The sequence below is a fragment of the Corylus avellana genome, chromosome ca10 (assembly GCF_901000735.1).
Source record: "Corylus avellana chromosome ca10, CavTom2PMs-1.0".
NCBI classification, from domain to species: Eukaryota; Viridiplantae; Streptophyta; class Magnoliopsida; order Fagales; family Betulaceae; genus Corylus; species Corylus avellana.
The window spans coordinates 7129000-7156921 of NC_081550.1; the positions used below are offsets into that span (position 1 = coordinate 7129000).

The 27922-nt window shown below is 36.3% G+C and overlaps 3 protein-coding genes across 3 annotated transcripts; all 3 read left to right on the top strand.

Annotated features, from left to right (window-relative positions):
• Positions 1-3539: 3539 nt before the first annotated feature.
• Positions 3540-4214, top strand: LOC132162842 (uncharacterized). The gene is made up of 2 exons (XM_059573061.1): positions 3540-3683; positions 3747-4214. The coding sequence occupies exons 1-2, from the start codon at positions 3540-3542 to the stop codon at positions 4212-4214; spliced, it is 612 nt and encodes a 203-aa protein (XP_059429044.1).
• Positions 4215-9435: 5221 nt separating this feature from the next.
• LOC132164188 (uncharacterized) lies at positions 9436-18979 on the top strand. Its single transcript, XM_059574626.1, has 18 exons — positions 9436-10634; positions 10719-10805; positions 10903-11107; positions 11204-11312; positions 12916-13044; positions 13164-13245; positions 13331-13390; positions 13472-13524; positions 13778-13944; positions 16489-16699; positions 17052-17106; positions 17200-17256; positions 17354-17602; positions 17933-17997; positions 18093-18149; positions 18229-18322; positions 18398-18538; positions 18619-18979. The coding sequence occupies exons 1-18, from the start codon at positions 9723-9725 to the stop codon at positions 18697-18699; spliced, it is 2814 nt and encodes a 937-aa protein (XP_059430609.1). The 5' UTR covers positions 9436-9722; the 3' UTR covers positions 18700-18979.
• A 452-nt stretch (positions 18980-19431) lies between these two features.
• On the top strand, positions 19432-20340 carry LOC132164149 (cyclin-dependent kinases regulatory subunit 1-like). The gene is made up of 3 exons (XM_059574581.1): positions 19432-19729; positions 19827-19887; positions 20016-20340. The coding sequence occupies exons 1-3, from the start codon at positions 19677-19679 to the stop codon at positions 20157-20159; spliced, it is 258 nt and encodes an 85-aa protein (XP_059430564.1). The 5' UTR covers positions 19432-19676; the 3' UTR covers positions 20160-20340.
• Positions 20341-27922: the final 7582 nt, after the last annotated feature.

Below are 27922 nucleotides of genomic sequence, written 5' to 3' on the forward strand. Positions count from 1 at the left end.
ATTTTATCAATATGTTACAATTGCTCCCAATCGCTCTACCTCTAGTACTTGGGGCGTTTCAGGTGGCATCAGAGCAAAGACGTTCAGTTGATTGGGAGGCATTAGTTACTTGAGGATATTAAGTATGGATTAATGACCTATTAGTTGATGATTACTGCTGCAGCATTATGTTTTAATCAAAGAGTAAGGGCAAGAAGAGATTTTGGGGTATTACAGAAGGAAAAGAGACCCAAAATGGTTTTCATAATGGAAACCAAGCTACCGGCACACAAGTTTGATCGATTAAAGATTAAATTTGGTTTTGATAATGTGTTTGTTGTTGATAGTGTTGGTAGAATTGGAGGTTTGGCATTATTTTGGAGTAGTGATTTGGATGTTGAAATCCAAAATTATAGTAGACGGCATATCAACGTTGTGGTGAAATTAGAAAGCACAAGTCCCCATTAGAAATTTATGGGCTTTTACGGGCACCCCAATGTTACAAAACAAAAGGAGGCATGAAATCTTCTTCGACATTTTTGGAGAATGGTCCCATCTCCTTGGCTTTGTGTTGGAGATTACAATGAGATACTTGAAAATTCAAAGAAGCATGGTGTATGTGGGAGACCTTTGTGGCAAATAGAGGACTTTTGAGAAGCGTTGGGGTATTGCAATCTACATTCTACATGATCTTAATTATAGTTGCACAAAATTTACGTGGAGTAACAAAAGGGAGGGTTTTGTACAAGAAAGATTGGATAAAGCTACGGCTAATGGAGAATGGATGGAGATTTTCCAAGCCATGACAGTGGAGGTATTGGCTGGGAGAAGTTCAGACCATGCACCCATTCACGTGATGGCTTGTATGCGGATCCAACGGACTTTAAGGCGAAATCATATATTTTTCAATGAGGCTGGGTGGGGAAAGGATGAGGAGAACCGAAAGTCTATCAAGAAGGTTTGGGTAGCAAAGTCATGGATTGGGGAGAAATGGAAAAATATAAGAGGAAAAATAGATGGGAGTAAGAGGGAGATTTTATGCTGGTAGAGGAAAAACTAAATGCAAAATGATAAGGGTATTGCCCTTAAAACAAAGCAGCTTGGTTTACTCCAACAGGTAGAGGGGTTGGTGAATTTGGAGGAGATTGTGCAAGTACAAAAGGAGTTAAACGATTTGTTGGAAACGGAGGAGTTAGGGTGGAGACAACGTGCGAAGGAGCATTGGCTAAAACATGGGTACAAGAATTCGAAATTTTTTCATGCTAGTGTGAACCAACGTCGAAGGGCAAATCATATTCACCGTATTTTAGATGAGAAGGGTGTGGAGTGTTCCACGATGGAGGAGGTGATTGCGGGATTTACAGCTTATTTCCATGCTATTTTTACTACATCCAATCCGGTTGGGATTGGAGGTTTTATTGATGGACTCCAATGGACGGTGACTAATTCCATGAATGCATCGTTGATGAAGGAGTTTACAAAAGAAGAAGTCTGTTGAGCACTCTCTCATATGGGACCCCTTTAATTGCCTAGACCTAATGGTCTTCCTGCAGCTTTTTATCATGAACATTAGCCTTCCATAGGCAATGAGGTATGTAATGCAGTTTTGAAATTTTTATCTTTGGGTGTACTTAATGAAGAGGTGAATCATACTTATATTTCTTTAATCCCGAAATTGAAAAACCCCATGAAAGTGTCGGAATGTAGACATATTAGCCTTTGTAATGTCTTATATAAAATTATCTCTAAAACGTTGGCTAATAGGTTAAAGACAATCCTTCATGATATTATTTCACCTAATCAGAGTGCTTTTGTTCCGGGGAGACTTATATTTGATAATGTAATTGCGGCATACTAGACTATACATTCTATGCACACTCGGATGTAGGGCAAGGTAGGGTATATGGCGTTAAAATTAGATATGAGTAAAACTTATGATAGGGTGGAATGGGTATTTTTAGAAGATGTGATGAGAATGATGGGTTTCAATGACAGATGGGTTGGGTTGATTATGAAGTGCATTACTACTGTCAAATACTCAGTGTTGATTAATGGATCCCCTGAGGGTTGCATTCAGCCTTCACGAGACTTAAGGCAAGGGAACCCTTCATCCCCTTATTTTTTTTCTCTTCTGTGCAGAAGCTTTGAGTTCCAAGATTCAGTGTCTTGAACATGATAGTTCTTTCAAAGGCGTTCCTATTTCTCCTAAGGGTCTCCGGCTTAATTACTTATTTTTTGCAGATGATAGCCTTATTTTCTGTCAAGCTACGAAGCAAGATTGGCAAAAGTTGACTGATATTCTGGATGGGTATGAAAGGGTGTTGGGTCAAAAGCTGAATAAAGAAAAAACTTCAATTTTCTTTAGTAGAAATACGAGCAAGGGAGTATGGGATCATCTCATCCAATTAGCTGGGGTCCTTGTAGCTTAAAGATATGACAAGTACCTAGGGCTTTCGACCTTGGTGGGAAAATCACGGCTAAAAAAATTTCAGATTATAGCAGAGAAATGACCGGAAGGTGAAATTCCTGTCCCAAGCAAGCAAGGAGATCCTTTTGAAAGCTGTGGTCCAAGCTATTCTCACATACAACATGAGTATTCTTCTCTTGCTCAAAACACTTTGTAAAGAGATTAATACCATTATGCAAAGATCCTGGTGGGGACATCAAGAAAATGCAAAGAAAATCCATTGGATGGGTTGGGAAAAGATGGGGTGGTCTAAATCGCAAGGTGCAGTGGGCTTTCGTGATCTTCAATGTTTTAACAAGGCGTTGTTAGTAAAGCAATGTTGGAGACTGGTTCAATACCCTCCGAACTTGGCTGCCTAGATTGTAAAGGCTAAGTATTTTCCAAAGAAATATTTTTTAGAGGCAAAATTGGGAAGCCAGCCTTCCTTAGCATGGCGGAGTATCTTATCGACTAAATCTTTGTTTGAAGAAGGGATGATTAGAGGATAGGGGATGGGCGAAAAGTGAAGATTTGGGGGGACAAATGGCTTCCCAAGCTGGTGCCCTATAAAATACAAACTTCTTGTCAACAATTGGATGAAAATGCCATGGTAGCCGAGCTCATTAATAAGAATACAGGTAGTTGGAAGTCCGCTCTTGTCCATAGAATTTTCTGGAAAGAGGAAGCTGAAATAATATGCAGCTTACCTTTGAGCCGATATTGTCAAAATGATAAGTTGATTTGGCTAACCAACTCTATGAGGGTTTTTTCGGTCCGAAGTGCTTATTATTTGGAGAAGGAGAGGAAAAATATTAAGGAAGGGGAATGATCCAACCAAAATGGGTGTCATGAAGTTTGGAAGAATCTGTGGAACATTCAGGTGCCTAACTCTACGAAGGTTTTTATTTGGAGGGCCTGCAATAATATCCTTCCAACTAAGGATAATCTAAAGCGGAGAAAAGCAATAAGGGAGAATCTATGACCTATATGCAGTCAAGCTCTAGAAACGACCATCCATGCTTTGTGGGAATGCCCAAGTGCTAGCGACGTTTGGGGAGGGAGTAAACGACGGTTCCAAAAGTGCAACAGTGAAGGGAGTAGTTTCTTTGAAGTCATGGAAACTCTATTGTCGAGATACAATGGGGAAGATATGGTTGTCATAGCAGCAATAGCTCATGGGATTTGGACTCGCAAAAACCACGTAGTGCATGGGGGGAAGTTTGCTCACCCGAATTTTATTGTAAAAGAAGCTGAGGAGGTAGTTACCCAATTCTAGAAAGCTAATGATAGATTGGAAGATGCTCACCCAACACGCACGAAGTGGATAAGTCCCCCTCCAGGCCGGTTAAAGGCCAATTGGGATGTGGCTCTCAATGCTGATGGCAAACGTGTTGCGACAGGGGTGATTATTAGGGATGATAAAGGGTTGGTAATTGCTGCTCTTAGTCGTACTGTGGAAGCGTGTCTAGCGCCGGTCACAGCTAAAGCAATGGGAATGTTACAAGCAACTGAATTTTGTCAGGACTTGAGAATGTCGGATATAGTGTTGGAGGGAGATTCACTACAAGGGGTTCAAGCTGTCAATGCCAAAGGAGACCAATGGCTTCAATTTGGACAGATTATTGCAGATATTCAAGTGGTTCTTTCTCAGTTCCGAAGATGTGAGGTCTTACATGCAAAACGTGAAGCCAATTTCGATTTCGCAGCTCATGGTTTAGCAAAAGTTGCGGCGCAAGAACCTACGGAGAAAATATGGAAGGAAGACATTCATTTATGTATTCTGATGTAGTTCTTTTAGAGCAAGTTGCTCTTGTTGTTTAGAGTTTTATACTCTAGATCTTTTATGAAATGAAATGCAAGAAGTTTAATAAAAAAAAAAAAAAAAAGGTGTCAGCTGTCACACAAAATAAATGATAAAATTAATGAAACTTTAATGCCTCAATGAACTGAAATAGGATCATCTCCATTTTGGTTGAAATTGAGAGTATCCATTCATTTAGTGTAAAATGAGAGGTAATATTGTCTTTAACATTAAAGTTGAAAGACAAAATTTACAATAGTACCCCTCATTTTACATTAAATGGATATTATCTATTTCAGTTGAAATAGAAAGGATCCTGTTTCGAATGGAACTAGAGAGAGAAAATAAATTTTCATTAACTTTAGCATTTATTTTGTATGGCAACTAGCACGTTGTGGATTGTTAGATGTAAAACATGACTAAGATTTAATAATAAGAGAATCTCAATTTTGGAAGAAATTTGAGGGGATCCTAATCCATCATCGACAACTTTAATGGAGTGTCTCATGTTTTTCAAGATTTTATTTTATTGTATTTTTTAAATTTAAAAGCAGTGGAAGAGATTTTAGTTACTTATGAGTGTAATTATAATAGCATATGAACTCTAGAAAAAAATAAAAAAAATAAAATAAAAAAACCTATAGTAGCACCTGAATTCTAAAAAAAATTACAGTGCTTGTTGGAAGCTACACAGAGAAACATAAATAGTGGGAACTGTCAACACTCTATCAAGTCTGACTGAACTATAGCCTAATCCAACCCTATTAATGCATCGTTGAGACCCAAGTACATGCTTAACCACTTTATGAATTTTCTAAAAACCATTGAACTACAACCACCGAGGGTAAGCTTTTGTTTTGTTAGAGAAGAAAATAATGACAAATTGATCATATGCTTGTGGGTGCACAACATTATTCAAACAAGGTTCTTTATATATGATTCTTGTTTTGCTAATTCTTGTATAACTTTTTTTCCCCCTTTTAGATGGCACAAAATAAAAGAAAATGTGTGATGATTACACAAAATAAAATATATAAAAATGGATGAAAAATCAAACAATAAACTCCAATACAACCAAATTAGAGTTAGTAAACAAACATTAAGAAAAACGTGTCAAATGAACGATACAACCTTATAAATTATTGGCACGAACACAAACAAAATTGGCCGCCATAAAAGTCGATTTGACATAGAATATCAAAGACGGCACAACCATGAAACACTGAGAGGGACACGACCTCAAAAGGTCTATCAACCCTTCCCAAACCCCCCACAATGAAACAATATCAAACACCGAAAAGTTGTTGAGCGGGGAAGCACTAATTTGGAACTCAAAACCAAATAGACAAAACCAAAAGTAGCTATATATATATTTTTTAAAAAGGCAGCATCGTTCGAATGTTGCTTTAAACGATCGAACAATGCAACGTTGCACATAAAGATCAAACGGTAGCCATCTGCATGCAAATGAAATTTCGTCATTTCAACACAAGCGTGTGGATGGGGATCTATTTAAAGGGCTAGGTAGAACCATAGACCCCAATTTCATCCATTTTCTTATACTAGACCCTAGAGAGTGAGAGAAAAAAAAAATCTTCTTTAAGATGTGTGCTCTTAGGGCTAGATCTCACATTTGAGGTATAAAAGCTTAACTTAGTCTTAATTTATGTGTTATCTTTATGTTTAAAATGTGTTATACCTGTTAAATTGCATGCTAGTTGTTATTCTTCTATTAATAGTTAAAATATAGGTATTTTAGGTGGACAAGATTGACCTTTACATGAAAAGTATGAGCTTTGAGGACTAACTTTCTTTTAAACCCTAAAGGCTAAAGCAATGTTAAGTCACCTACCTTTCAACACCTCCTACAATTTCATTTGTTGTTTTAAAAAAAAAATTTGACTATGAGAAGAAAGTTAGGACTTTTAGAGTTTTCTAGTTATGTTTGTAACTTTGGTTACATTTAAAACGTTTATGCATGTTGTATACAACACATTATGGTAATTTCATTATGTACTTTGAAGATATTTTTCCATTATTTTATGCAATTGAGATTATCGGCTGTCATAACGAGGTCTAAGTAAAAGAATCTAATAGTTTTGAAGTCAATTACAATTTTTTAAAATTTGAGAACATTACAATCGAAGTATAAGTTTAGAAGTTTAGAAGTAAGTGTAGTTTCCTCAAAACTTTTGTAATAGAAGATAAAAAGGACACCCACAACTTGTTGGTCCTCTCCATGGAGATCTATGGCTGTGGGTTGTTGGTGCTCACCTTGGATTTTTTTTTTTTTTTGTCAAAGTTTAGCATATTTACTAAGCCACAAACTTCAATGCCTACCCTAGTATTAAAGGTAGGTTGGATTACACTCTATTAATATCTAATTGTTTGGCCCATTAAACTCAAAAATTATTTTCAGTTTTGTAATTTTGCAATTAGAACCCAATTTGAAGCTAAATACCCATGCAAGCCTGTCGATTATATTTCTCGACAAGCCTTGAAGTTCGATGTCAAGCAAATTAAACGTGTGTTTTAATTCAACATGACACATTAGTTACGAAAGTAACAGGTTTGTATATGCAAAGTGACTGGCTTTAGCTTTTTATATTTAACAAGTGTTTGTTTGGTACAATTTTTAAATTGGTTTGATTAATGGTGAAAGGATAAATTTTCAAACACTTACTTGAGTTTTTTTTTTTTTTTTAATGAAAACCTTTGACCATTTTTGAAATTTTAATAAATTCTTTAGTTAGATTATTTGTGAAATAGAAATTTGGTTATAGGAATTCTTACAACTCTGCTTTTAAAAAGTGGCATACGTCATTTAAGCATGTGAGAATCATATGCTCTCTTATTAATGCTATTAAAAAAACATGTGATAATTATTAAAAAAATAAATGTGTTTCTCATATGCTAAGGGATATAATCACTTTTTTAAGATGCTGGGTTATAGGAATTTTTTTTTTTTGACATGTCTGCACAAGAAGAGAGAAATGGGGGAGGTGAGATTCCTATTGTTAGTTAGAATAGTTTTTGGCTTTGTGAACAACACGTTCTTTGAGGTAAGTTTGATCTTCACGTTCTTTGATTTCTTTCTTCAAGTTCCCTTAATCCCTACAAAACATTAACATTTAAGAGAACTCGACATGAATGTTGGCGGAATCTCACTCCAATGCCCAAATCAGTATATGAGAAAAGTATATGCGTAATGCACAATAATTCAATCTAAGGTTTATACCTAGGGTATATGGCTATTTATAATATGAGAATATATCGTTAGACCTCAACTATGTCTATTATATTAACGTGAGGTGAGTGTGCTGAGAGTTTGATTTGGACCCGGAGTTTAACTCCAATTCAGCTTAAAGTTAGACAATTGGCCCAATTCTTCAAGGAGTTATAGTTGGACCCGGATTGAGATTCTTACTCTAATTTTAGCTTATAGCGGATATCTAATCCGAATTTCATGGGATAAGCCTTATCTCGGATATTCAGGGGTTGAGACCCAATTGCATCCTGCCTAGGTTTAAGGGATAAGGATTCATTGTACCTTTAGTATTAAAGTGGCCATTTTTGTTTGGCTCTTTTTCCAATAGATGTTTGTCCCAGGATTGGTATGTGGTGGACAAATCTTGGTCCCATGATATGTCCAATCTCGATACCCAATATGGCTGTTACCTATCATGTTTTCCTGAGATAACTTTATTCGCGGGAGTAAGTATTCTTCGTGTCCTCTCGGAATATAACTATCCTGGGGGCCTTGGAATCTGGACCATGAATTGGCAACTCTTTGTGGGCCACTATTTGGCATTGAAGCCCATAATATTATGATGGGCTGGTGTAAGTGGGATTATTCCCAACACCTACAACACAATTGGTAAGAAATTTATGTTTGATGTGCATTCGAAGTTATTTTATATAATTTTTTGCGCCTCTAAATCCAATTAATTAACAAATCTAGTCCTCATCTACTCGGGCGTTTAGTGATTGTGCATTTTACTAGGGGTGTAAACCCAGTTTCAGTTAGCGATTATTGGCTAAAATTGCTAACCATAACCGGGGTAGCCGGTTGGTCAATTTTAAAAATTGGAACCTGTAATTGGCTACCGATTATATAATAACGGCCAATTACTGGATGGTAGCTGGTTATCCAGACCGGTAACCGGGTCTTTTAAATAATTGAGTATTTTTGGCCTATTTTGCGTATTAAGCCTATTTTACGGGCTTAATTTAGCCATTTTTTAAAAACTAATTATAACTTTTTTGCCCAATAAGCTAAGCTTTATTGTGGTTGTTCAAACAAACAAAAAAAGAAAAAAAATATAAAGTAAATGACATCGTTTTATATTTTAAAAAATAATATATATATATATATATATATATATATTTTAAAAAATAATATATATATATATATATATACCCGGCTACCAGTTATAATCGGGTCTATATAAATGCAAAAAAGAGGTAATCGGATAGGTAGCCGATTACCGGTTATTTCCAACCGCTTTTAAAAGCGGTTGGCTAGTTTGCTAGTTACCGATTAGTGGCTGGATTTATGGTCTATATAAATGCAAAAAAAGGGTAATCGGATAGGTAGCCGATTACCAGTTATTTCCAACCGCTTTTAAAAGCGGTTGGCCGGTTACCGGTTAGTGGCTGGATTTACACCCCTACATTTTACAACAATTATATAGCAAGTCATTTCCCGAAAGCGTGATGGTTTTATTACAATAAATGTACTTAACTCTTAATGGAAATACTTCATTTTGAAGCATTAGCGAGAGATAAAGTGGCTTATAATAACTATATTTTACTATTATGGCCTAATAAAGAGTCTGCCATGTTAACCAACCTGAAGCCAAGAATGCCATTTATGATTTTCCCTAAACTTATTAATTCAGGAAGAATAAGCGAGGATTGCGAAGGCAATAAACTAATATATTTATAGCCATAGGGCCTCTAAATAGGCTCTAATCCCTCAGGGCTATGGTAATTGCAGCGTTCCGTTTGCCGAGGGTTTTTAAGCTGTTTTATTATTATTATTATTATTATTATTTATTTTTAGAAAAAGTGTTTTAATGCGTTGTAAAAGTAATTTTAATTGTTACTTTCAAAGGGTTTTTGTATTTTAATTATTTTATAATTGTTAAAATTAAAAAAAAAAAGAAAAAAAGAAAGAAAAAAAAGAAAGAAGGTGGTATCGAACAGGGTATTGGGCTCTCTCCCGACTCCCGAGTCTTCTTTGTCAAGGAAAACTGACCTGTACCGTCTTTTTCTATTCCCTCTCGACCAAGTTTTTCGTTTTTCTTTCTCGGGAACCCTAATAGGTTTCCACTCTCTCAAGCAAATCCACAATACCTCCATGTTAGCTCTCTAATTGAAGCTTTTCCACACCAGAATTCGGTCGTTGTTTTTCTCTTCTTAACGCTATTGAATTCGGATTTCAAGCTCAGCGAACCAGCAATTGCCTGGGTTTGAATCGATCCGCGCTGGTCCATGGCGAACGGTACGGATTCTGAGGAGTTCGTGTTGCTGTCTCGGGTGCGGACGGGCCACAAGCGCGAGTTCGCCTTCGCCCTGAAGGCACAGTCCGAGATCTGCGGGCCTCTGGGTCGGACACGGTCCAAGAAGACACGGAATGAGGTCTTTGCGACCTATTCCAGGAAGAGATTCAAGCGCTCAGATGCGAAGGAGGCCAACAACGATGCCGTTACGGAGAAGAAGAAGGCCAAGGATTCGGAGGATGCGATGAGCGAGGAGGAGGCCAAGAGCGACGTGGTGGACCTCGTCAGCGACGACGAGCCGAAGAGCGTGGTCGGTGAATCCGAATCGGTCTGCGAGAGGATGTCCAAGGAAGACGCGTCGTTGCCAGTTTCCGACGAGGAATTGAGGAGCGGAGTGGTGGTAACGGCCGTGAATTCATTGAAGGAAGAAGAGGAATCGAAGGAGGATTCGGCTGCAGTCGTGTTAACCAACGAAAGCGAGCGGAATGAGGCTGAAGAGAAGAAGAGCAAGCCGGGAATTGATAAAACAAATGAGAATTTGGCCAAAGATGAGAGGAATGAAGGGAATTCGATCAGTGACGATGGTAAGGCCGGAGATAGAGTGGTGGAGAGGCCTCAGAGGCGGTTTACACGGTCGGCGTTGAAGACAAGGGTGGAGGAAGAAGAGAGTAATAAGAAGGTGTCAGTGTTGAAGCCGAGAGTGGAGGAAAAATGTGCGGTTGAAGAGAGTAATACGAAGGTAGATGCTGGTATTGATTCCGCAGTGCGTAGCCCATCGGTTGTTACTATGCCATTCGAGACAGTGAAAATGTCGAATTATAAGAAGTTTCCGCACAAGTTGAAAGATTTGCTTGATACGGGCATTCTCGAGGGAATGCCAGTGAAGTACGTCCGGGGTGTCAAGGTATTACTTTTGATATTGCTTGTTAGTTGATAAACTGTCAATGTCAATGCGAGGTGAATTCATTATGTGTCTTTTGCATTTTAGGCTAGAGTCCCCGGAGACACCGGGCTGCAAGGTGTGATTAAAGGTTCTGGGATATTGTGCTTTTGCGGCAAATGCAAAGGAGTTGAAGTGGGTATTAGATCGTTTTTATTTTTTATTTTTTGATGACCCATTATTGTTGCTCTATGAATCATTGTATCTGTGTTTATTTTTATGTTGAATGTAGATTGTTACACCTTCCTTGTTTGAGCTGCATGCGGGCAGTGCAAATAAACGTCCACCCGAGTATGTTTACCTGGAGAATGGGAGCACTCTCCGTGATGTCATGAATGCGTGTGTAAAGGCTACGTTGGACTCACAGGAAGAGTTTGTCCGAAATGCCATCGGTTGTTCCACTCTAAGGAAGTCTACCATCTGTCTGAATTGCAGAGGTTTCTTCTACATAATTTTTATATGTTATAATATTTATCCTCATATATATATATATTTGCAAAGGAAATGTGACATTTTGGCTGTTTGCATTACAGCACGTCGTCCTGAAGCTGACAATGGGAATTCAATGTTGCTATGTAAATCATGCGTGGAGTTGAAAGAGTCTCAAGCTAGCCCTGCTCAAACTGCTGAAGCTCGCTATGGGTACGTATTGTTAGAGTTTATTTCCTGCTATCGTGGTTATATGTTTTATGTCACCTGAGTTACCTTTCTGGCATTGCTAGGTAGATTTTGTTTGTAACATGGCCTAAACCGGTTAGTTATCTTGAACTGTAGAGTTTGTTGTGATCATAGTGTGCAACATTTTATCACATATTGAATTAACATACCATTTGCTAGTTACATTTATTATACCATTGGTAGAAAAATTTATAAAATGAAGCCTACTGGTTTACCAATTAGCAGATACATATACATAGGAAAGATTGAGTTCAGACATTATTCTAAGGCCCATTATGGAGTTGAGGCTGCATTTTGAAATTACGAGTATAGGTTCTGCCCTTGGCCTTGTCACAATGGTTTAGGTGTAGAGTGGTGATTAGATAGGCATTAAGTTCAAATGGATTGCGGTATGTCTAAGGCTTTGTTGAATTTGCATGATTTGGGCTTTGCCACAGTTAATAATACTGATGCAAGGTGCATCAATTGCATCCTTCTCAAATTACTAGGCTAATTATGTACTTTCCTGTAGTATCACTTTTCGTTAACAACCATTGAAAAAGAAGAAGATGAACCCTAGTAGGTGGGGAGTACACGAGAGAAACACAATTAGCCTTTATTATGTTGGGCAGTGCTTCGAAGCCAAGCATGGGACTACTAGGTAGCTTTTTGGTAAGGCTTTGTTGTGCTCTTGCAAGTCCTAGTGAGAGTGTAGTTTTTTGAACTTTACCTTCATTATGGTTCAACAACTCAGCATTTGATTATAGTATTGACTCGAAACAGACTTGAATGCACTTTGCTTGATTAAACGAGGAAGGTGTAAATAAATTATATGGCAAAGCGGTTATGTTCATTTTGGTGATTTTTCACCCTCTTTTTCAACATGGAATTATGGCACTTGCCTTTGATACATAATGCCATTGTCGTAGTAGTAGTTATGGGGCATGAAGATTGTTGGGATCTTTTCTATAATTCTGTGACAGGTTTTTATTATATTAATTTACAGTTGTACGTGCTGTCATGAGTGGAACAAAAATGAAATTTATTTATTTATTTCTCATTTTACATGCATATGTTTGCTTCATGCAAAAAGTTGGTGTTTGCAGTGAGTTCACAAGTACACCGACTATCATGGAAAACATAGCAAAGATCTAAATACCTGAATGTGTAGGGTGTGACATGTAAATTAGTCAATTCTCTTTTTTCTGCAAAATAAAATGATTAGAGCGTGGGGTGTGGCTCCACTTTTTCCTGTGCGGGTCATTTGGCATGAAAGAAATACTCAATATTTTCAATGGTATTGAGCTCGATCAGAACACCCTAAAAGTCTTATGTCTTTATAATCTTTGTATGATTGGATGACTGTTCTAGGCAGCTCTAATACTTTTTCATTTCCAGGTTTTCTTGCCCTTTGAATTTCAGATTGTAAAATTTAGGTGGAATTTTTTGTACACCTACTGTTACTTTATTTTTTGGTATTCTTTTATATAATATCCTTTATTTATGGTAAAAAACACAGATTTTATTTCCCCAACTTTTTTACAAACTCAAGGATATGAAAATTTTGGTTTTATTTGGATTATTTCAGATCACCAAAGCGAGTCTTGGTTCCAAAGTCAGTCTTTGTTCCAAAGTCAGTCTTGGTTCCAAAGTCATCTGACAGTGTTTTGAAGTGTAGCTCATCTCAAACTAAGAGTCAGGGAAGACTGACAAGAAAGTAAGTGTTTTTCTAATAATATATTATTCTTTTCAATGTCATATTGAGTCTTTTGCCGTTTCATAATTATTCTGATCACTCCTCTAACTTACAACTTTCCTCCCACATTCTTTTGACAGAGATCTACGCTTGCATAAGTTAGTTTTTGAAGAAGATGTGCTGCCAGATGGGACCGAAGTAGCATATTATTCTCGCGGACAGGTTATAGCAATAAAGATTACTAAACCAATTGTTTTGTTTAATTAATTGGATTCATCTGTTCTGAGTAGTGATTTGATGTGGGCAGAAATTGTTAGTCGGTTACAAAAAGGGATTTGGAATCTTTTGTACTTGCTGCGACTCTGAGGTACGTTTTTGCTTCTGCTGGAATTGATGTTCTGTTTCAATATCTAGCTAGCTATTGATTTCATTTACATTTACCGAGCAGGTTAGCCCCTCACAGTTTGAAGCTCATGCTGGTTGGGCATCACGTCGCAAACCGTAAGTGTTTCAAAACATTTTGCTGGTTGGGGTCAAATTATGTGGTGTTGGCTTCACAGTTGTCCTGCAATTGATGTCCAAAATCAGTTGCTTACTCTTTTTCCAAATGGCACAATTTAGTTAGCAAGACCTCTGTGGGCCAGGTCCACCCAAAGTCTCTGGAGGATTTTTGGAACTTGACAAGAAATAAGTTGTATTAGCTTTCCTCTTTTGTTTCTCTCTTCATTTAAATTGGGGTTGTCTCTTTTTGCAGTTACCTACACATTTACACATCTAATGGAGTGTCTCTCCATGAGTTATCTATATCCTTGTCCAAAGGTCGTAAATTGTCTACCAATGAAAATGATGACCTCTGTTCCATCTGTCAAGATGGAGGGGATCTTTTGTGCTGTGATGGATGTCCACGGGCTTTTCACACAGGTATGTTTTTGTTTTTCTTGAATAAGTCCTGTTCTTGAAACCTTATTTATTTATTTATTTTTTCTGGTCGTGAAGGTCCAATTACTCAGACATTTTTAGCGATTATTTTCTGAAACTCGGTTATTTCATGGAAAATTGTAAGAAGAGAGGTTGCTTATTGAACTAAAAAAGAAGAAGATAAAGGTTACATTGTAAGAGATATTGCAATGAAAAAAGCAGATTGGCTGTTGTATTTTTTTTTTGAATGTCAAGGGATTGCTAGATTGGAAAGATAAACTTAGATGTCAAGAACTGTTGCTATTGATGCCTAAACTCAGGAGCTCTAGCCTTATGAATTAAGTGCCTGACCTAGTATGGCTAGATATTATTTCGTGATGCTTTGCCATCGCTAGGTGCACCATTCAGCAATCAAAGGCAGTTTTTGTAAATTAAGACATAGTTTTACATAATAATGTTTTTCTTTTATTTCTTATTCAGTTTCTAAGGTCATTGAGTCTGGAAAATAGTTGGAGAGACACAGCTCCAATCCCATTTGGTCTATACTACCTTGTGGTTTTCATGTATTAACTACATATTGTATCTAAGAAAGCAAGAGAAACATTTCACATTTGGTGTATGATCTCATACTAAGATGTGATAAACAACTGGGATAGGTTCATAACTTCCAACCCTTAGATATTTGGGACGCGCTGGGAAAAGATTTAAAATTCGAAGCATGTTAGGACACTATTAATTTACTTCCTTATGCATTGTTATCTATTTATTTTTTCCCTTGTTTCCTTGTTCCTGTTGTCTATACATACATCCAAATTAATTGCCTTTATGTGTTATATTTTGTTTTTAATTGCAAATAAATATATTTTGATCTCTTTGTTCTCCCTTTTTTTTTAACAAAATAAATTTGGTGAAACTATTTGGATTTTAATTATAGCAACTATCAAAATGAGAAAAAAGGGGTTCCGGTTCCATGCCCATGGTTTTATTATTTATTTATTTATTGATAAGTAATAAACCAATCTCATTAAAAGTGTAAGGCATTCTTAAGTACACTGGAAGTATACAAAAGGAACCATTTAACTAGCAAGGGCAAAGTGAACAAGGAAATCATTAAAACTAATCAACAAAGGAGACACATACACCGCAGATACAAAATATCATAGAACAAAGATAAAATTTTCCCCAATGTCCTCTTTGTCCTCAAAGCACCTATCATTCATTTCTTTCCATACACACTAGAAAAGGCATGTAGGCACCATTTTCCAAAACGCAACACTCCTAGGCCTGTCAAAAGACCACCAACAATTAAGCAGATCAATACTTTTAGGCATAACCCAGGACATTCCAAAACAACGAAAAAAGGAACTCCAAATTGCAGAAGCTACATCACAATGGAGAAGAATATGATCTACTGACTACCCATTCCTCTTGCACATACAACATATGTTCATCACTATGGTGTGCTGCCTTTTGAGATTATCTAAGGTGAGGATCTTGTCTAGAGCTGCCGACCATATAAAGATTGCCGCCCTCGAAGGAGCCTGTGTCCCCCAAACGCTCTTCTAGGAGAAATGACTCCCTTAAGGAGGAACCAATGAGCAGAATTAGGATTTGACCTTGAACAAACCTTTTTTTTTGGAAGAAGCCGACAACAATTGATCATGTCCTCTTCTTACTCTAAATGAATGCAACACCTAGTAAAAAGAAGCAAAGACCTTCACCTCCCAATCCTGCGACGCTCTAGTAAAACTCACATTTCACTGGTTGGAACAGCCCATAAACTTCAAATTAGCTGTATAGTGGTGTCCTTAGCGCAAGCGAAACCAAATAAAACTGGAAAAGCTACCTTTAGAGCCACTTCCTCGCACCACTGGTCATGCCAAAAGCTGATCTTGGTGGCATCCTCCACTTCAAATCTAGTAAAGCTAAAAAAGTTATCCCACCCTTTCTTGATATTCTTCCACAACCCCACCCTAAAGGCTCTAGCAGGAACAAGAGAGCATTACCCTCCCCATAAACTTCCATATTTCGAATCTACCGCCACTCTTCACCAATCCTTTCTCTCATGCCCATATCGCCACAACCACGTGTAAGAGAGCGTGATTAAATACCAACAAATTCCTTATACCCAACCCTCCCTCAGAGATTAGAGAACAAACCTTAGACCAAGCCACCAGGTGGTATTTGAACTCTTAACCTAGCCCACCTCACAAGAAATCATGTTGGATCTTCTCAATATGTTTGGCAACACTCGCCAGAAGAGGGAAGAGAGACATAAAATACGTAGGCAGATTTGCGAGAGTACTCTTGATGAGAGTAACACTCTCCCACTCTTAGACAAGTACATCCTTTTCCAACTAGCCAACCGAGATTCGAGCTTCTCAATAAATCATGGCTTTATTGTGACTGTTCTTGTGAATGGCAATCTTTCTTATTCTTATAATGAATTGCTGTTCAGTGGAGACTAGCTGGGTTAATTTTGTCATACAGATTCGTTCAATCTGCTTGATTTCCATTCATGATGTTAGTTATTTTGGCCAATTGCAGAGTGTGTTCCTTTACCAAGCATTCCCAGTGGTACTTGGTACTGTAGATATTGCCAGAATGTGTTCCAACAAGAAAAATCTGTGGAGCGTAATGCTAATGCTGTAGCAGCTGGAAGGGTTGCTGGAGTTGATCCTATAGAACAGATAACCAAGCGATGCATTCGTATTTTTAAAACTCCAGAGGTTGACTTTGGTGGATGTGCATTGTGCAGGTTCTCTAGTAACTATTCTTGCCATCAAAAGTTACTATATCTTAGATTACTCATTATTTTCTTCTAGCCATAATGTTTTGTGTGTATAAATTAAAAAACAAAAGTAGCTCTGCATCTAAAAGACCAAATTGTATCTATACCTGATGATCGTATGTTATCTCGTCTGTAATTGAACCTTAAGGTCCTGTCAGTGATTAACTGGGGCTTTATTTGCTTGCTGCTGTGTATCAAGACTATTTTTTTGACCTTTTATATATGGTGTTCGTTGGTGTTTATTTTTTGTCGTACTAATTTTAAATTTACACGGTCAACATAACGTTTTTTTAATTGTTGTTGCTCTTGATGCTTGCAGAGGCCATGATTTCAGCAAAAGTTTTGGTCCTCGCACGGTTATTTTCTGTGACCAGGTAGTTTATATTCAGATCATGTTGTCATATTTGAAATGCTTTACATTTCTAGTTTGTTTATTACGTACCTAATTACGTGCACTGTTCCCTCAGTGTGAAAAGGAATATCATGTTGGCTGTTTGAAGGATCACAATATGGAAGACCTTAAGGTGAGAATTATTTTGGTTATATTTTACAGTTCTATTGCAACCAGAGTTTCTTTGCTGTTTATTTGATCTGCAAATGCTGACAAGATTTATTCACCAGGAATTGCCCAAAGGGAAGTGGTTTTGTGGCACAGATTGCAACAGAATTCATTCTGCTTTGGAAAATTTGGTAGTTCGTGGAGAACAGAAGCTTCCAGACTCACTTCTGAATGTTGTAAGAAAGAAGCATGAAGAAAAAGGGTCTGATAGTGAGGCTAAAGTTGATATAAGATGGAGGGTTCTTAATTGGAAATTGGCCTCTTCTATTGAAACTAGACAGTTGCTTTCAAAGGCTGTTGCCATTTTCCATGTGAGTGGAGTGATTATCCATTGTTATACTTGTGATTTTCCATTACTTGTGAATTTTTTCTTTGATTTTTCTTTATAGTAAGCATCTGGAAGGTCAAATGATATGGAGTTAGTTTTGACAATGAGATAACTTGTTACATTATTTATTTGCTTGGTACAACATATGCATACAACTTATCAAAAAAAAAAAAAAACATATGCATACATATTCTCACATAGCATTGATGCATTGGTTTTGCCTTGTGTGCTTTTACTTGTCTGATATTTATCTTAAAGGAGATGTCATTAATTAAATTACTTGTTTGGTTTCCTATTTATTTTTGTGCTTTAGGAACGGTTTGATCCTATAGTTGATTCCGCTTCAGGCCGTGACTTTATTCCATCAATGCTTTACGGGTGAGCAATTCTCTTTCTCAATCACACCCTGCTTGCTTTCCTTGTGTTATAATTATTTAGCATCTAGTTGAATTTTATTTTAAATGGCTTTGCAGAAGGAATATCCGGGGCCAAGACTTTGGTGGGGTTTATTGTGCAGTACTGACAGTCAAGTAAGACTAATGTCTTCCTGTGTTTTACCAATGTTGTAGAATAGATATATTATTCTTATAATTGTTCCTTCTAATGCAGTGAATCAGTCGTGTCAGCTGGAATGTTTCGAATATTTGGGAAGGAAGTGGCAGAGCTTCCTCTAGTAGCAACAGACACTGATTATCAAGGACAGGTAATTTTACTCTACTGGGATTTTTACTTTTGGAATGGTGGCACCTATTCTAAGTTGATGATGTTGTTATTGTAGGGTTACTTCCAGTCTTTGTTTTCTTGCATTGAGAGGCTCCTTAACTCTTTGAATGTGAAAAACCTTGTGCTACCAGCGGCCGATGAAGCCGAATCAATATGGACAAATAAATTTGGTTTTAAAAAATTAACCCTAGACGAGGTGCGTGTTTTGTTCACATATTCTGTTTGGGAGCACAAAGAACTTTTAAGATTGATGTGTGCGCCTTTTTATGTTTTCAGCTTAACGAGTTCAAGAGACATTACCATATGGTGATTTTCCAAGGAACATCAGTGCTGCAGAAGTTAGTGCCTGCATGTTGAATTGTTGAGGTGTTGAAATAGCTGGAAAATTTTGTGAAATGGAGAAGGCACTATTTTGCAGAGTCTTTTCCTTCAAAATGTATAGAATGTTTGTCATTTTGGTGTACAGAAAGTAGACATTATTATACCCATCCTACGAGTTGATATATTCTTTTTGTAGCACAGATATGAGAGAGAGAGAGAGAGAGAGAGAGAGAGAGAGAGAGATCTACTGTAGAAAATTAGATCAGGTTTTTGGAACAAACTTTTCCAAATTTTGAAATATAAAATTTTATGTGAACCTGGAAGTATGTCCTCAATTGTCAATACTAGTGTTGCTCTACTTGTTTATGGATTGGAATGAATCTCATAATTTTACCACTTTTAATCATTTGATGTTGCTCTTAAATTAGGGTCATGGCACTAATTCTTATACCGGGTTGATTTCGCTTAGGTATAATTTTTTCAACGGTTCAAATTTAATTTGACTATTGATAGTGACCATAGCTAGTAACCTAGAACCTCAGTGACCAACAATGACCATATTTAGTGGTAGGTGTGTAGGTCACATGCCCACTCATATGCCATAAAATATTGCTGAAACCTCTTTTGTCGGTGCAAAAGAAGCAGAATCTCTATATTTAATCACTACAAAAAAAATTCAAATATATTTTGATTTTATAGCCGTTGCGCAACCATTCCCTTTAAAAACGGTATCTAGTTTCTAAACGAGACGACCCATCATCCAAAAACTTGAAAAGCGGGGAAATTCAAAATTTTGAAATTCAAAAGGCACAGAATTCTCCGTCAAACATTTTCTTTTTTAGGAAGCTAATTTACTTTCTGCCCCCACAGAAAAAAAAGTTCCCCCTATTGTGCCTTTCTCGGTGAACTTATCAAATACTTTTTTTGCGTGAAATAATTCAATTTCCCTATCATCGAATTGGCGTCTTTTGTGACAAATCGAGTTGCGAAGGATAACGGAGCTAGAGAGAGAAATGGGTCAGATCCAGTACTCCGACAAGTACTTCGACGACACCTACGAGTACCGGTAAGGCGGTAACCATTTTTTCTTCACAGATTTTTCTTTTCCCCCTTTCGTTTGTTGTACATATGGTGAAATTTTGTCTCTGATTTTGTCTTTTTAGCCATGTGGTGCTCCCTCCTGAAGTGGCGAAACAGCTTCCCAAGAATCGGCTCCTCTCTGAAGTATGCAAAATTAGGGTTTCTGATTTTTTTTTTATTCATTTTCTTTGATATTTAGTAAACCTATGATTTGCGTGTTGGTATACATGGATTGGATTTCTGATTAGTTTTAAGGGGTGATTTTGATTCAGAACGAATGGCGTGCGATCGGGGTCCAGCAGAGCCGTGGGTGGGTCCACTATGCGATTCATCGCCCCGAGCCACACATCATGCTCTTCAGGAGGCCGCTGAACTATCAGCAGCAGCAGGAGAACCAGGCCCAGCTTGCCAAGTGATCCATCATTCCAAACAAATTTGCTCGTAAATCTCTACAAGTACAAGTGAATTGAATGATTTAGTTGAATTTGTGTCTGTTGTATTTGTTAATTCTCCTGTTTGGGGAATTTTATACTTGTCATCTGTGCTGCTGCAGAGATGATAGATATATGTTAGTTTACCTCTGGTGTGCTTCTTTGATGTTGTGGATTTAGTTTCGATGGTGGGTTTTTACTTACACTTTTGTTTTTCTGCTCATTGTGCTTCTGGTCTTTCTCTTGTTGGAGATCACAAAATTAGGTTACTTTTTTCAGAAATTTGTTAGAGAATTTTTTAGTTTAGATTTATAATTTTGGGATCATTTCATTGCTGATATGATATCTATGGCACATGCTACATACGGATAAGATAGGATTCGTAGAGGATGTTTGGTATGTGGAATAGATTCATGAAATGAAATAGCTTTTTCTTTTTGTTTGATTGTACACCATTCCTTGGATGGCTACCCATATAATTTTTTTTTCTTTTATATCTGGGATATTTTAGAAATTTTGGTCCAATTCCTGTGAGAGCGAGTTGTCACCAAATAAAAGAATAAAAATGGTTATTCTATTTCAACTTCTTATATTCACAAGAAAATTCATTCTTATTCTTAAAGGAATCGTGTACTTAACTAACGTCTTAGGGTGTTTTTGGTATTATCTCTAGAGGGTAACTCAATCGGTTAAGGACCACACTTCATGAAGTGGAGGTCTTTAGTTCAAATCTCACTCTACCCTCTTGTGCGGACATGTCAAAACAAAAATGGTGTTTTTGGTATTGATTGTTTTGTTTGATGTCTCAATTCTGCATTTATGTGCTTGATCCACCTGCTATTGCTGTAAACGTGAGACTGGCTTTAATATATATATATATATATATATATATATATATATATATATATAGAGAGAGAGAGAGAGAGAGAGAGAGAGAGCACTTTTTCTTTGCAAGCCAATTTAAGGATGAATTTTATTTGAAGTTTTTATAATTTGATATTAGAGCCATCACCACGTTGAGTATGAGATAAAATGAACTAAGACTTTATGACCGAATCTTAGAGGGCCATTTAAAGTAATTTTAGAAGTTTATCTTGTATTCCTCTAAAAATAAGGTGGCTTTTAAAATTATTATTTGATCAAAATTTAACAATGATAAATTTGATGATTTTTAAAAGTCACATTATTTTTTAAGGGACACAAAAGTGACATAAGAACTTTAGTATTACTTGTCGATTTATAGGTTGGATTAAAAGTAATTCTAAATACTTAGCTCTTATCCCACTGACCTAATGTTGCAGTACTCATCGATCATTGATTTTTTTTTTTAAAGGCTGATCCATCAACTTAGTAGAATGAGAGTTGAGTATATTGCATCACTCGAATTAAAATGTCTTGACATTGTGTAAGAGTATAATGTTAAGTCATTCGAACGAGGAGAGTTCTTTGTTCCTAGTTCTCTCGTAGCTGGATCCTCTGGAACCATAATAATTTTTAGTTAAAATGGGATTCCCTCAAGTCTTTGCAAAGTCTTAAAACCGTGTATGGGGTTGATGCCGGCCTAATGTTAGAAGAGCAATGAAGTTTGTGACTTGATGACATGTAGGACTATAGGAGCCAGCAACCGAAGCCTCGGTGAACTGCGGCTATAACTAAAATAGTCTTAAGGTAGCAAAATTCATTGCCGGGTAAGTTTTAACCTGTATGAAAGGCGTTCTTAACTATGTGTATGTGTTAGCTTTTTATTACCTTCTTTGCAAGCTACTTTTTAATTGAGTAATGTTTTAGTAGGCAAAATCGAAAGTTAATGAAATAGTTTCAAACAACTATTTGGCCATTTGATTGACATTTATTCCTCTGAAATAGTTATTTTAGAGGGAATAATAACTATTGTGTGATTAAAAGCTTCTCATCCGAGAGGTGGGGAATAGTTTATTTATGGCCCGTTTGGGAGTGCGATTTTAATAAGTGCAATTTTAAAAGTTCTGTTTTTAAAAATTGCATTTTTTAAATCACTACTTTTTAAAATCGCACAGGCGTTTGGTAAAATATACTAAAAAGTACTTTTTTTTATCAATTGAGTGTTTGGATAACATTAGCATATAATTGCGGTTTCATGACTAAATTACCAATAAGGATGAACAGGACAGAGAGGATGAAGAAAAAAAAGAAAAAGAAAAGAAGGGTTTTAATATATTTTAGGTGGGTATTCTTGGTATTTTTTTCAATCCCGTTCTAAAAAAGGTAACTATTGCATCAAATATCTTTTTAATAGAAATTGTGATTTTGTTTTAAATTCGCACTTTTTCAAATAAGCACCCTCTAATCATCTTATGGAAATCGCAGATTTTTTTGCGATTTTAAAATTTGCGTTTTTAAAATCGCAATCCCAAACACCCTAGAGTTGCGATTTAGTTTAAAATTGCAGATTATTTTTTTAAAAACGCACTCCCAAACGCACCCTTAATGGTCTATAACTTTTATAAATTAATACAATGAATTATGAATAAAAATATATAATTTACAATATAAATGAGACTAAAATCTATCCATTAATATAAATTTATTCATTATTTTATAATATTATTTATCCTCATATACTCTCTCATTGTAAATAAATCTACTTGCTTTATACCACTTTCCCAATTTTGTTCTTATTATTATTTTTTTATTTGAAAATAGGAATAGTACATTAAAACCACTTCTAGTTAATTTAAAAATAAATTGTTATTTTGAGAAAGTAAACAAAAATATTTCTTTGCGTTAAAAAAAATGGTATCCATGTAAGACCCAAATTAAAAAAAATAAAAAATAAAAAATAAAAAATAAAATAAAAAGAAGAAAGAAAAAGAAACGAAAAAAGATGAAGGTGTGGTTATACTTATACTTATACCTCTAACACGTGCGACCAGTTGCCCAATTTTGTTATTTTCTTTAGGGGAAAGTTCACATATCCTTTCAAACTACCACTCAATTGACAATGTCCCCCCAAACTTTCAATTGTGACAATTTTCCCCCAAACTACAAAAAATTGTCAATGTTTCCTCCAATGATAAAACTACCCTTAGTAAAATAAAACAAAAAAATATTAAAACTTCAAGAAAAACTCCGTTTGAAAAAAAGAAAAAAAAAAAAAAAAAAATATATATATATATATATATATATATATATATAAAAGAAATTAACAATTTTCGTTTAAAAAACAATGTTTTTTTTTTTTTTAAAAAAAAAATCGTTCTTTTTAAATTAAAATTTATCTTTTTTTAAAAAAATTAATTAATTTATTTATTTTTTGAATTTCTGGGGTATTTTTGTCTTAATGAGAAATACATATGAACATTTTTATCTTTTTGCTAGCCTTATGGGGGACATTGACAATATTTTAGTAGTTTAAGGGGGACATTATCACAATTGAAAGTTTGGAGGACATTGTCAATGGGGTGGTAGTTTGAGGGATTGAGATCTCCTAGAATTCCTTTGAAATTTGAGATTCTCAAGTTCATAAATCTCAGTCGTTAATCTCATCTAAGCGTCTAAAATAAGTATTGTTTCAGAATTTAATGAAGAAGCTATCTTATTAAATTTCTGTCACTTATTAGCTTTCTCATTAAATTCTGAAACATCATTTATTTTAGATACTTAGATAAGATTGACTGCTGAGATTTATGAACTTAAGAATATCAAATTTAAGGAGAATTCTAAAGAATCTCAATCCTAGTTTGAGGGGTCATAATATTGTTGATTGTTATACTTCTCGAGTTTGGCCAATCCGACTCAAAACTAGCAGAACCTCAACTCGTCAAGCATCTCAACCGATTGAAGTGGCTCAATTTTTAGAGCTCGTATAATTCACATGAGGTAACTCATTCGCGATTCGATATGCTTAGTGCGATGTCGTTTCATGTTAGGGTTTATAAAATTCGTTCAACTCTCTAAAATTTTTCCTTTTCATTTCCAAATTGAAGAACGTATCGCGTGTTTAAAATTAGGGTTTGTTGATTAAATAATTTACCTTTTTCAACTGAAAATATCCTCATTGCTATTTCATTCAAACATTTTTGTCCTTAGAGCTTTCGTTTTTTCAAGTTTTTGTTTTAAGTCATAATTGTTGCGGTGAGAATTTGTGTTGGGATAATTTTATTTATTTTTTCTTGAAGGAGGTATAATCTGTGGGTGTTTTAGCTCATATAGTTTGAATTAGATTCTTTGCTGATTTTGCATTATGTTACTGTATCTTAGTCTTCTGGTCTCGATCTTGATCATGTTCAATGTTTTCCTAGATTAGAGAGGTTCTTGTAACACCTATATGTAATTTGAGATATTTGAAAGGATAATGGAATGGATAGATGGATTGAATATGAAAGATGGGATGATAATAGGAAATGGGCACTTCGAGAAGCCCAAGAATCTCCAGGCAGATTTGAGATGACAACTAAAAGCCCAACTCGCAACCAGCAGAATCCTTTCCTCCAGCCCATAGACTAATTCCTCATTTTATTGTAATGCTTTCCAACTCTTGTCTCTGCACCACGCAGAACGTGCCAAGTGTCCAGCCACTTCTTTCCACTCCCTGCGCCATGTGTCCCTCCTATCAATCCTTCTCCCCAAACGCACAAGGCCATCTTCTCCCTCTCTTCTTCTCAGCCGCCATAGCCACTTTATTGAACAACTGCAGACCAATTTTAACTTCCTCTAAAATGTTCATGCCTTTCTCTTTTTGCAAGCCAACCCTAGCCGTATCTTCTTCCTCCCTTCTTCTCAACCGCCCAAGAAATGCTTCTTGCCTCGATCAAAACACCATCTGACGCACCAAAGAAAGAAGACGCCATCACCTAACTTTATTTGCGGAGTTTTATCAAACAACTGCACTTCATTGCAAAAAAGCCTCTCAAAATTCGAAATTTTTTTCCCCAAATCTTGCTCCCCCAATTCTTCGTTCTTGATTTCTCTTTTGATCTCCACCTTCTCAGGAATCAACTGTATCTTCTTACAATCCACGGACTCGCACCCGGAAAACCAATCTAAAGCCTCATTGTTGTTGGCCATGTTCTGGCTGATATCGTCAAAGCTTTCTGTCGTTTGATCGACACCCTCCAATGGAGTAGGGATTTTCTGGATTAGCATGTCGTCTGCGTCTTCTTGTACAAGATCTTGCCCTACCCCTTCGCTCAATATTTCATTCAGATTGTCAAGAGCCCTCTGATTTGCTTCTTGTGTCCCTGCTTCATCTTCTTGAAACCTGCACTGTAATGCTGCAACAAATTTTTTCCACGTGTTATACAATCCAAGACCTTCAATCTCGTGAAACCAACTGAGAGCTTCTCCTTTCATGTGAAATACAGCAATGGGAATTCGATCTCAAATTGGAGTTTTGTGATGTTCAAAGAACTGATTTGCCATAAAGATCCAGGTAGAAGGATTTTTACCTGTAAATCTTGGAAATTCCATGCATGCTATATGCATGCTTTATGCTTTTCTTGATTATTTGATCTGCAGACTTTATCTTTCAGCAAAGTATTGATGCTTGCCGTGAGTGCTGCCAATTGTTTCTTCATCTTCAATAATTGATTCTGGAGACCCCCGCCATTGTTGAATTTGCGAATTTTTTTTGTAGAATCGTCTCTCTGATACCACTTATAACATATTTTCTAATAATTTGAGATATTTGAATGGATAATGGAATGGATAGATGGATTGAATATGAAAGATGGGATGATAATAGGGAGTGAGCACTTCGAGAAGCCCAAAAATCTCCAAGGCTGATTTGAGAACAGCTAATCTCCATGAAACCTTTTACTGAATAGTCCTTTTCATCCTTATACAATTCTCTTACGAATCTTATATAGAGTTAGCCCCTAAACTCAAGCCTAACTCTTTGGGCTTTACTCACTAAAGGACTTTGTCCCACTAACCAAATATGTCCATTACACTTGGAGGAGCTCCTACTATTATATCCCTTACAGTTCTCTGTAATTAATGCGTGTATAATGTATTATAACACTATAATTAGCAACTAATTTTTTGGAAAAAAATCCTGCAACAAGCAACATAATGCTGACACATATATTGGCCCTTGGTGCAGACTATCAGCAAGATCATCACCCGAGCTCATTATTTCACATTCTAGCCCTATAAATTTTAGTGTTTTCTCTTCTTTCTTTTCCTAGTTATCTTGGTTATGATTAATTTTTGAAAGCTAAAGATTTATGCATGCATTATTTCTCAGAAGTTAGAATCTTCATAAGCAGGGGTAGGGATTGGATGTAAGAGAAAAGTCAGTAATGGATTGCTGTTGTATATGTCTTGAGAAATACTATTTAGTTGACTGTTATACGACTGTCACACAATTGAAATAATATGACAGTGAAAATCAGCAATTGATTTTTTTTTTTTTTTTTACAATCTTTTGTTAATTTAAAGGCTGATTTTCACTACCGCGTTATCCTAGTTGTGTGGTAATTGGATAAAAGTTTACTAAATAGCATTACTCGTCTTGAGAAATACTATTTTACTGTTATACATTTTCTGGCATGCTATGCAGTCTAATTGAAGACCCAGCTTTCTTATCTCTGGATGCATTAGTTGTAACAGATGTTTTCTTGGTCATTTTTTTCAGGTAATACTTTTAATCTGCTATAGTAATCTCAATGTCGAGATCACGCAATGCCGTTGTTGTCACTGGCTTAGTTGTTTTTGTATCTGCAGGCTTGGCATTTCCCTTTTACATGGCGTAAGTAAATTGTCATTTTTAAGGCATGTACTGTGGAGAGTTGTATTCACTCGAGTCAGTTATAATAACATGGTTTCTATTATTCAGATCATCAAGACAGCCTGTTATTGACCCATCAAAGCCACTGCCACCGCAGGCAACTTTCCGAGGGCCTTATATAAACACTGGCTCGCGTGACGTTGGACCCGACCATCGAACTTACCCGAAGAAATGATTTATATTGTGAAGGACCTGCTCTTGGTGTAAGTGAAATATGTGTTTGAATCATGTACTCTTTTGGCAGATAGACATTTTTGGATTCTGGATCAAGGAGGTCTCTGCAACTTACCGCCGTTTAAATGAGTGGGCTTAAGATTTATGCTCATGACCCAGCATTATCTTTGAGTATGCAATTGACTGGGTGTATGAGATTTCCTTTGTATTTTGGACTGATAGGGGGAAAAGATATGTATGAGACAGAGCAATTGATATAGACTATATGCTTCAATTAGAACACAGAATAAATTTCATTTGTTTTTCTACCAAAGAGGGACAAATAGAGGTTCAAGCACTCAATAGGGGGGTTGGCTGATTGGGTGCTGCAATGTTGTTCCATGTTCCTGCTAGAAAGAAAAGTTTGGCGCTGTCATATGATCTCTCTCTCTCTCTCTCCCCCCTCCCCATACCAAGTGTTGAAACATTCTTGGTTTTATTTGCTTAGTTCAATGGAAGCAAGCTTTTTAAGTTGTACTTTTCAGCACCCCTACAATGCAAGACTGGAGAAGCGAAAAAAATGGGTGAATAATCTTATGGCGTCGTCTCTTTGATAAATTTAGTGTCAAGTCATTAATGATTCCAGATTGGAGCCAAACAAAAACACAATCTCAACTCAGTTTGGAGAAAATTTGTGTTGGAAGAAGCATTGTTCATGAGACAACTTCTTAAGGATCCAAAAAGAGAAGTTATGGTAAAAAGCCTTGAAAATGCCATAGGTGAGAGGCCTGTGGTGTGTTCCGACTGTTGAAATTGCTTTTAGCCA

Bases quoted from the DNA above. Each gene is read 5' to 3' on its own strand.
- LOC132164188 (XM_059574626.1), top strand. From the start codon at position 9,723: ATGGCGAACGGTACGGATTCTGAGGAGTTCGTGTTGCTGTCTCGGGTG. The intron at 13,525-13,777 runs GTAAGTGTTTCA...CTCTTTTTGCAG, and splicing joins TGGGCATCACGTCGCAAACC to TTACCTACACATTTACACAT. The intron at 17,998-18,092 runs GTGAGCAATTCT...ATGGCTTTGCAG, and splicing joins ATTCCATCAATGCTTTACGG to AAGGAATATCCGGGGCCAAG.
- LOC132162842 (XM_059573061.1), top strand. From the start codon at position 3,540: ATGGAAACTCTATTGTCGAGATACAATGGGGAAGATATGGTTGTCATA. The intron at 3,684-3,746 runs GTAGTTACCCAA...ACACGCACGAAG, and splicing joins TTGTAAAAGAAGCTGAGGAG to TGGATAAGTCCCCCTCCAGG.
- LOC132164149 (XM_059574581.1), top strand. From the start codon at position 19,677: ATGGGTCAGATCCAGTACTCCGACAAGTACTTCGACGACACCTACGAG. The intron at 19,730-19,826 runs GTAAGGCGGTAA...TTGTCTTTTTAG, and splicing joins GACGACACCTACGAGTACCG to CCATGTGGTGCTCCCTCCTG. The intron at 19,888-20,015 runs GTATGCAAAATT...ATTTTGATTCAG, and splicing joins AGAATCGGCTCCTCTCTGAA to AACGAATGGCGTGCGATCGG.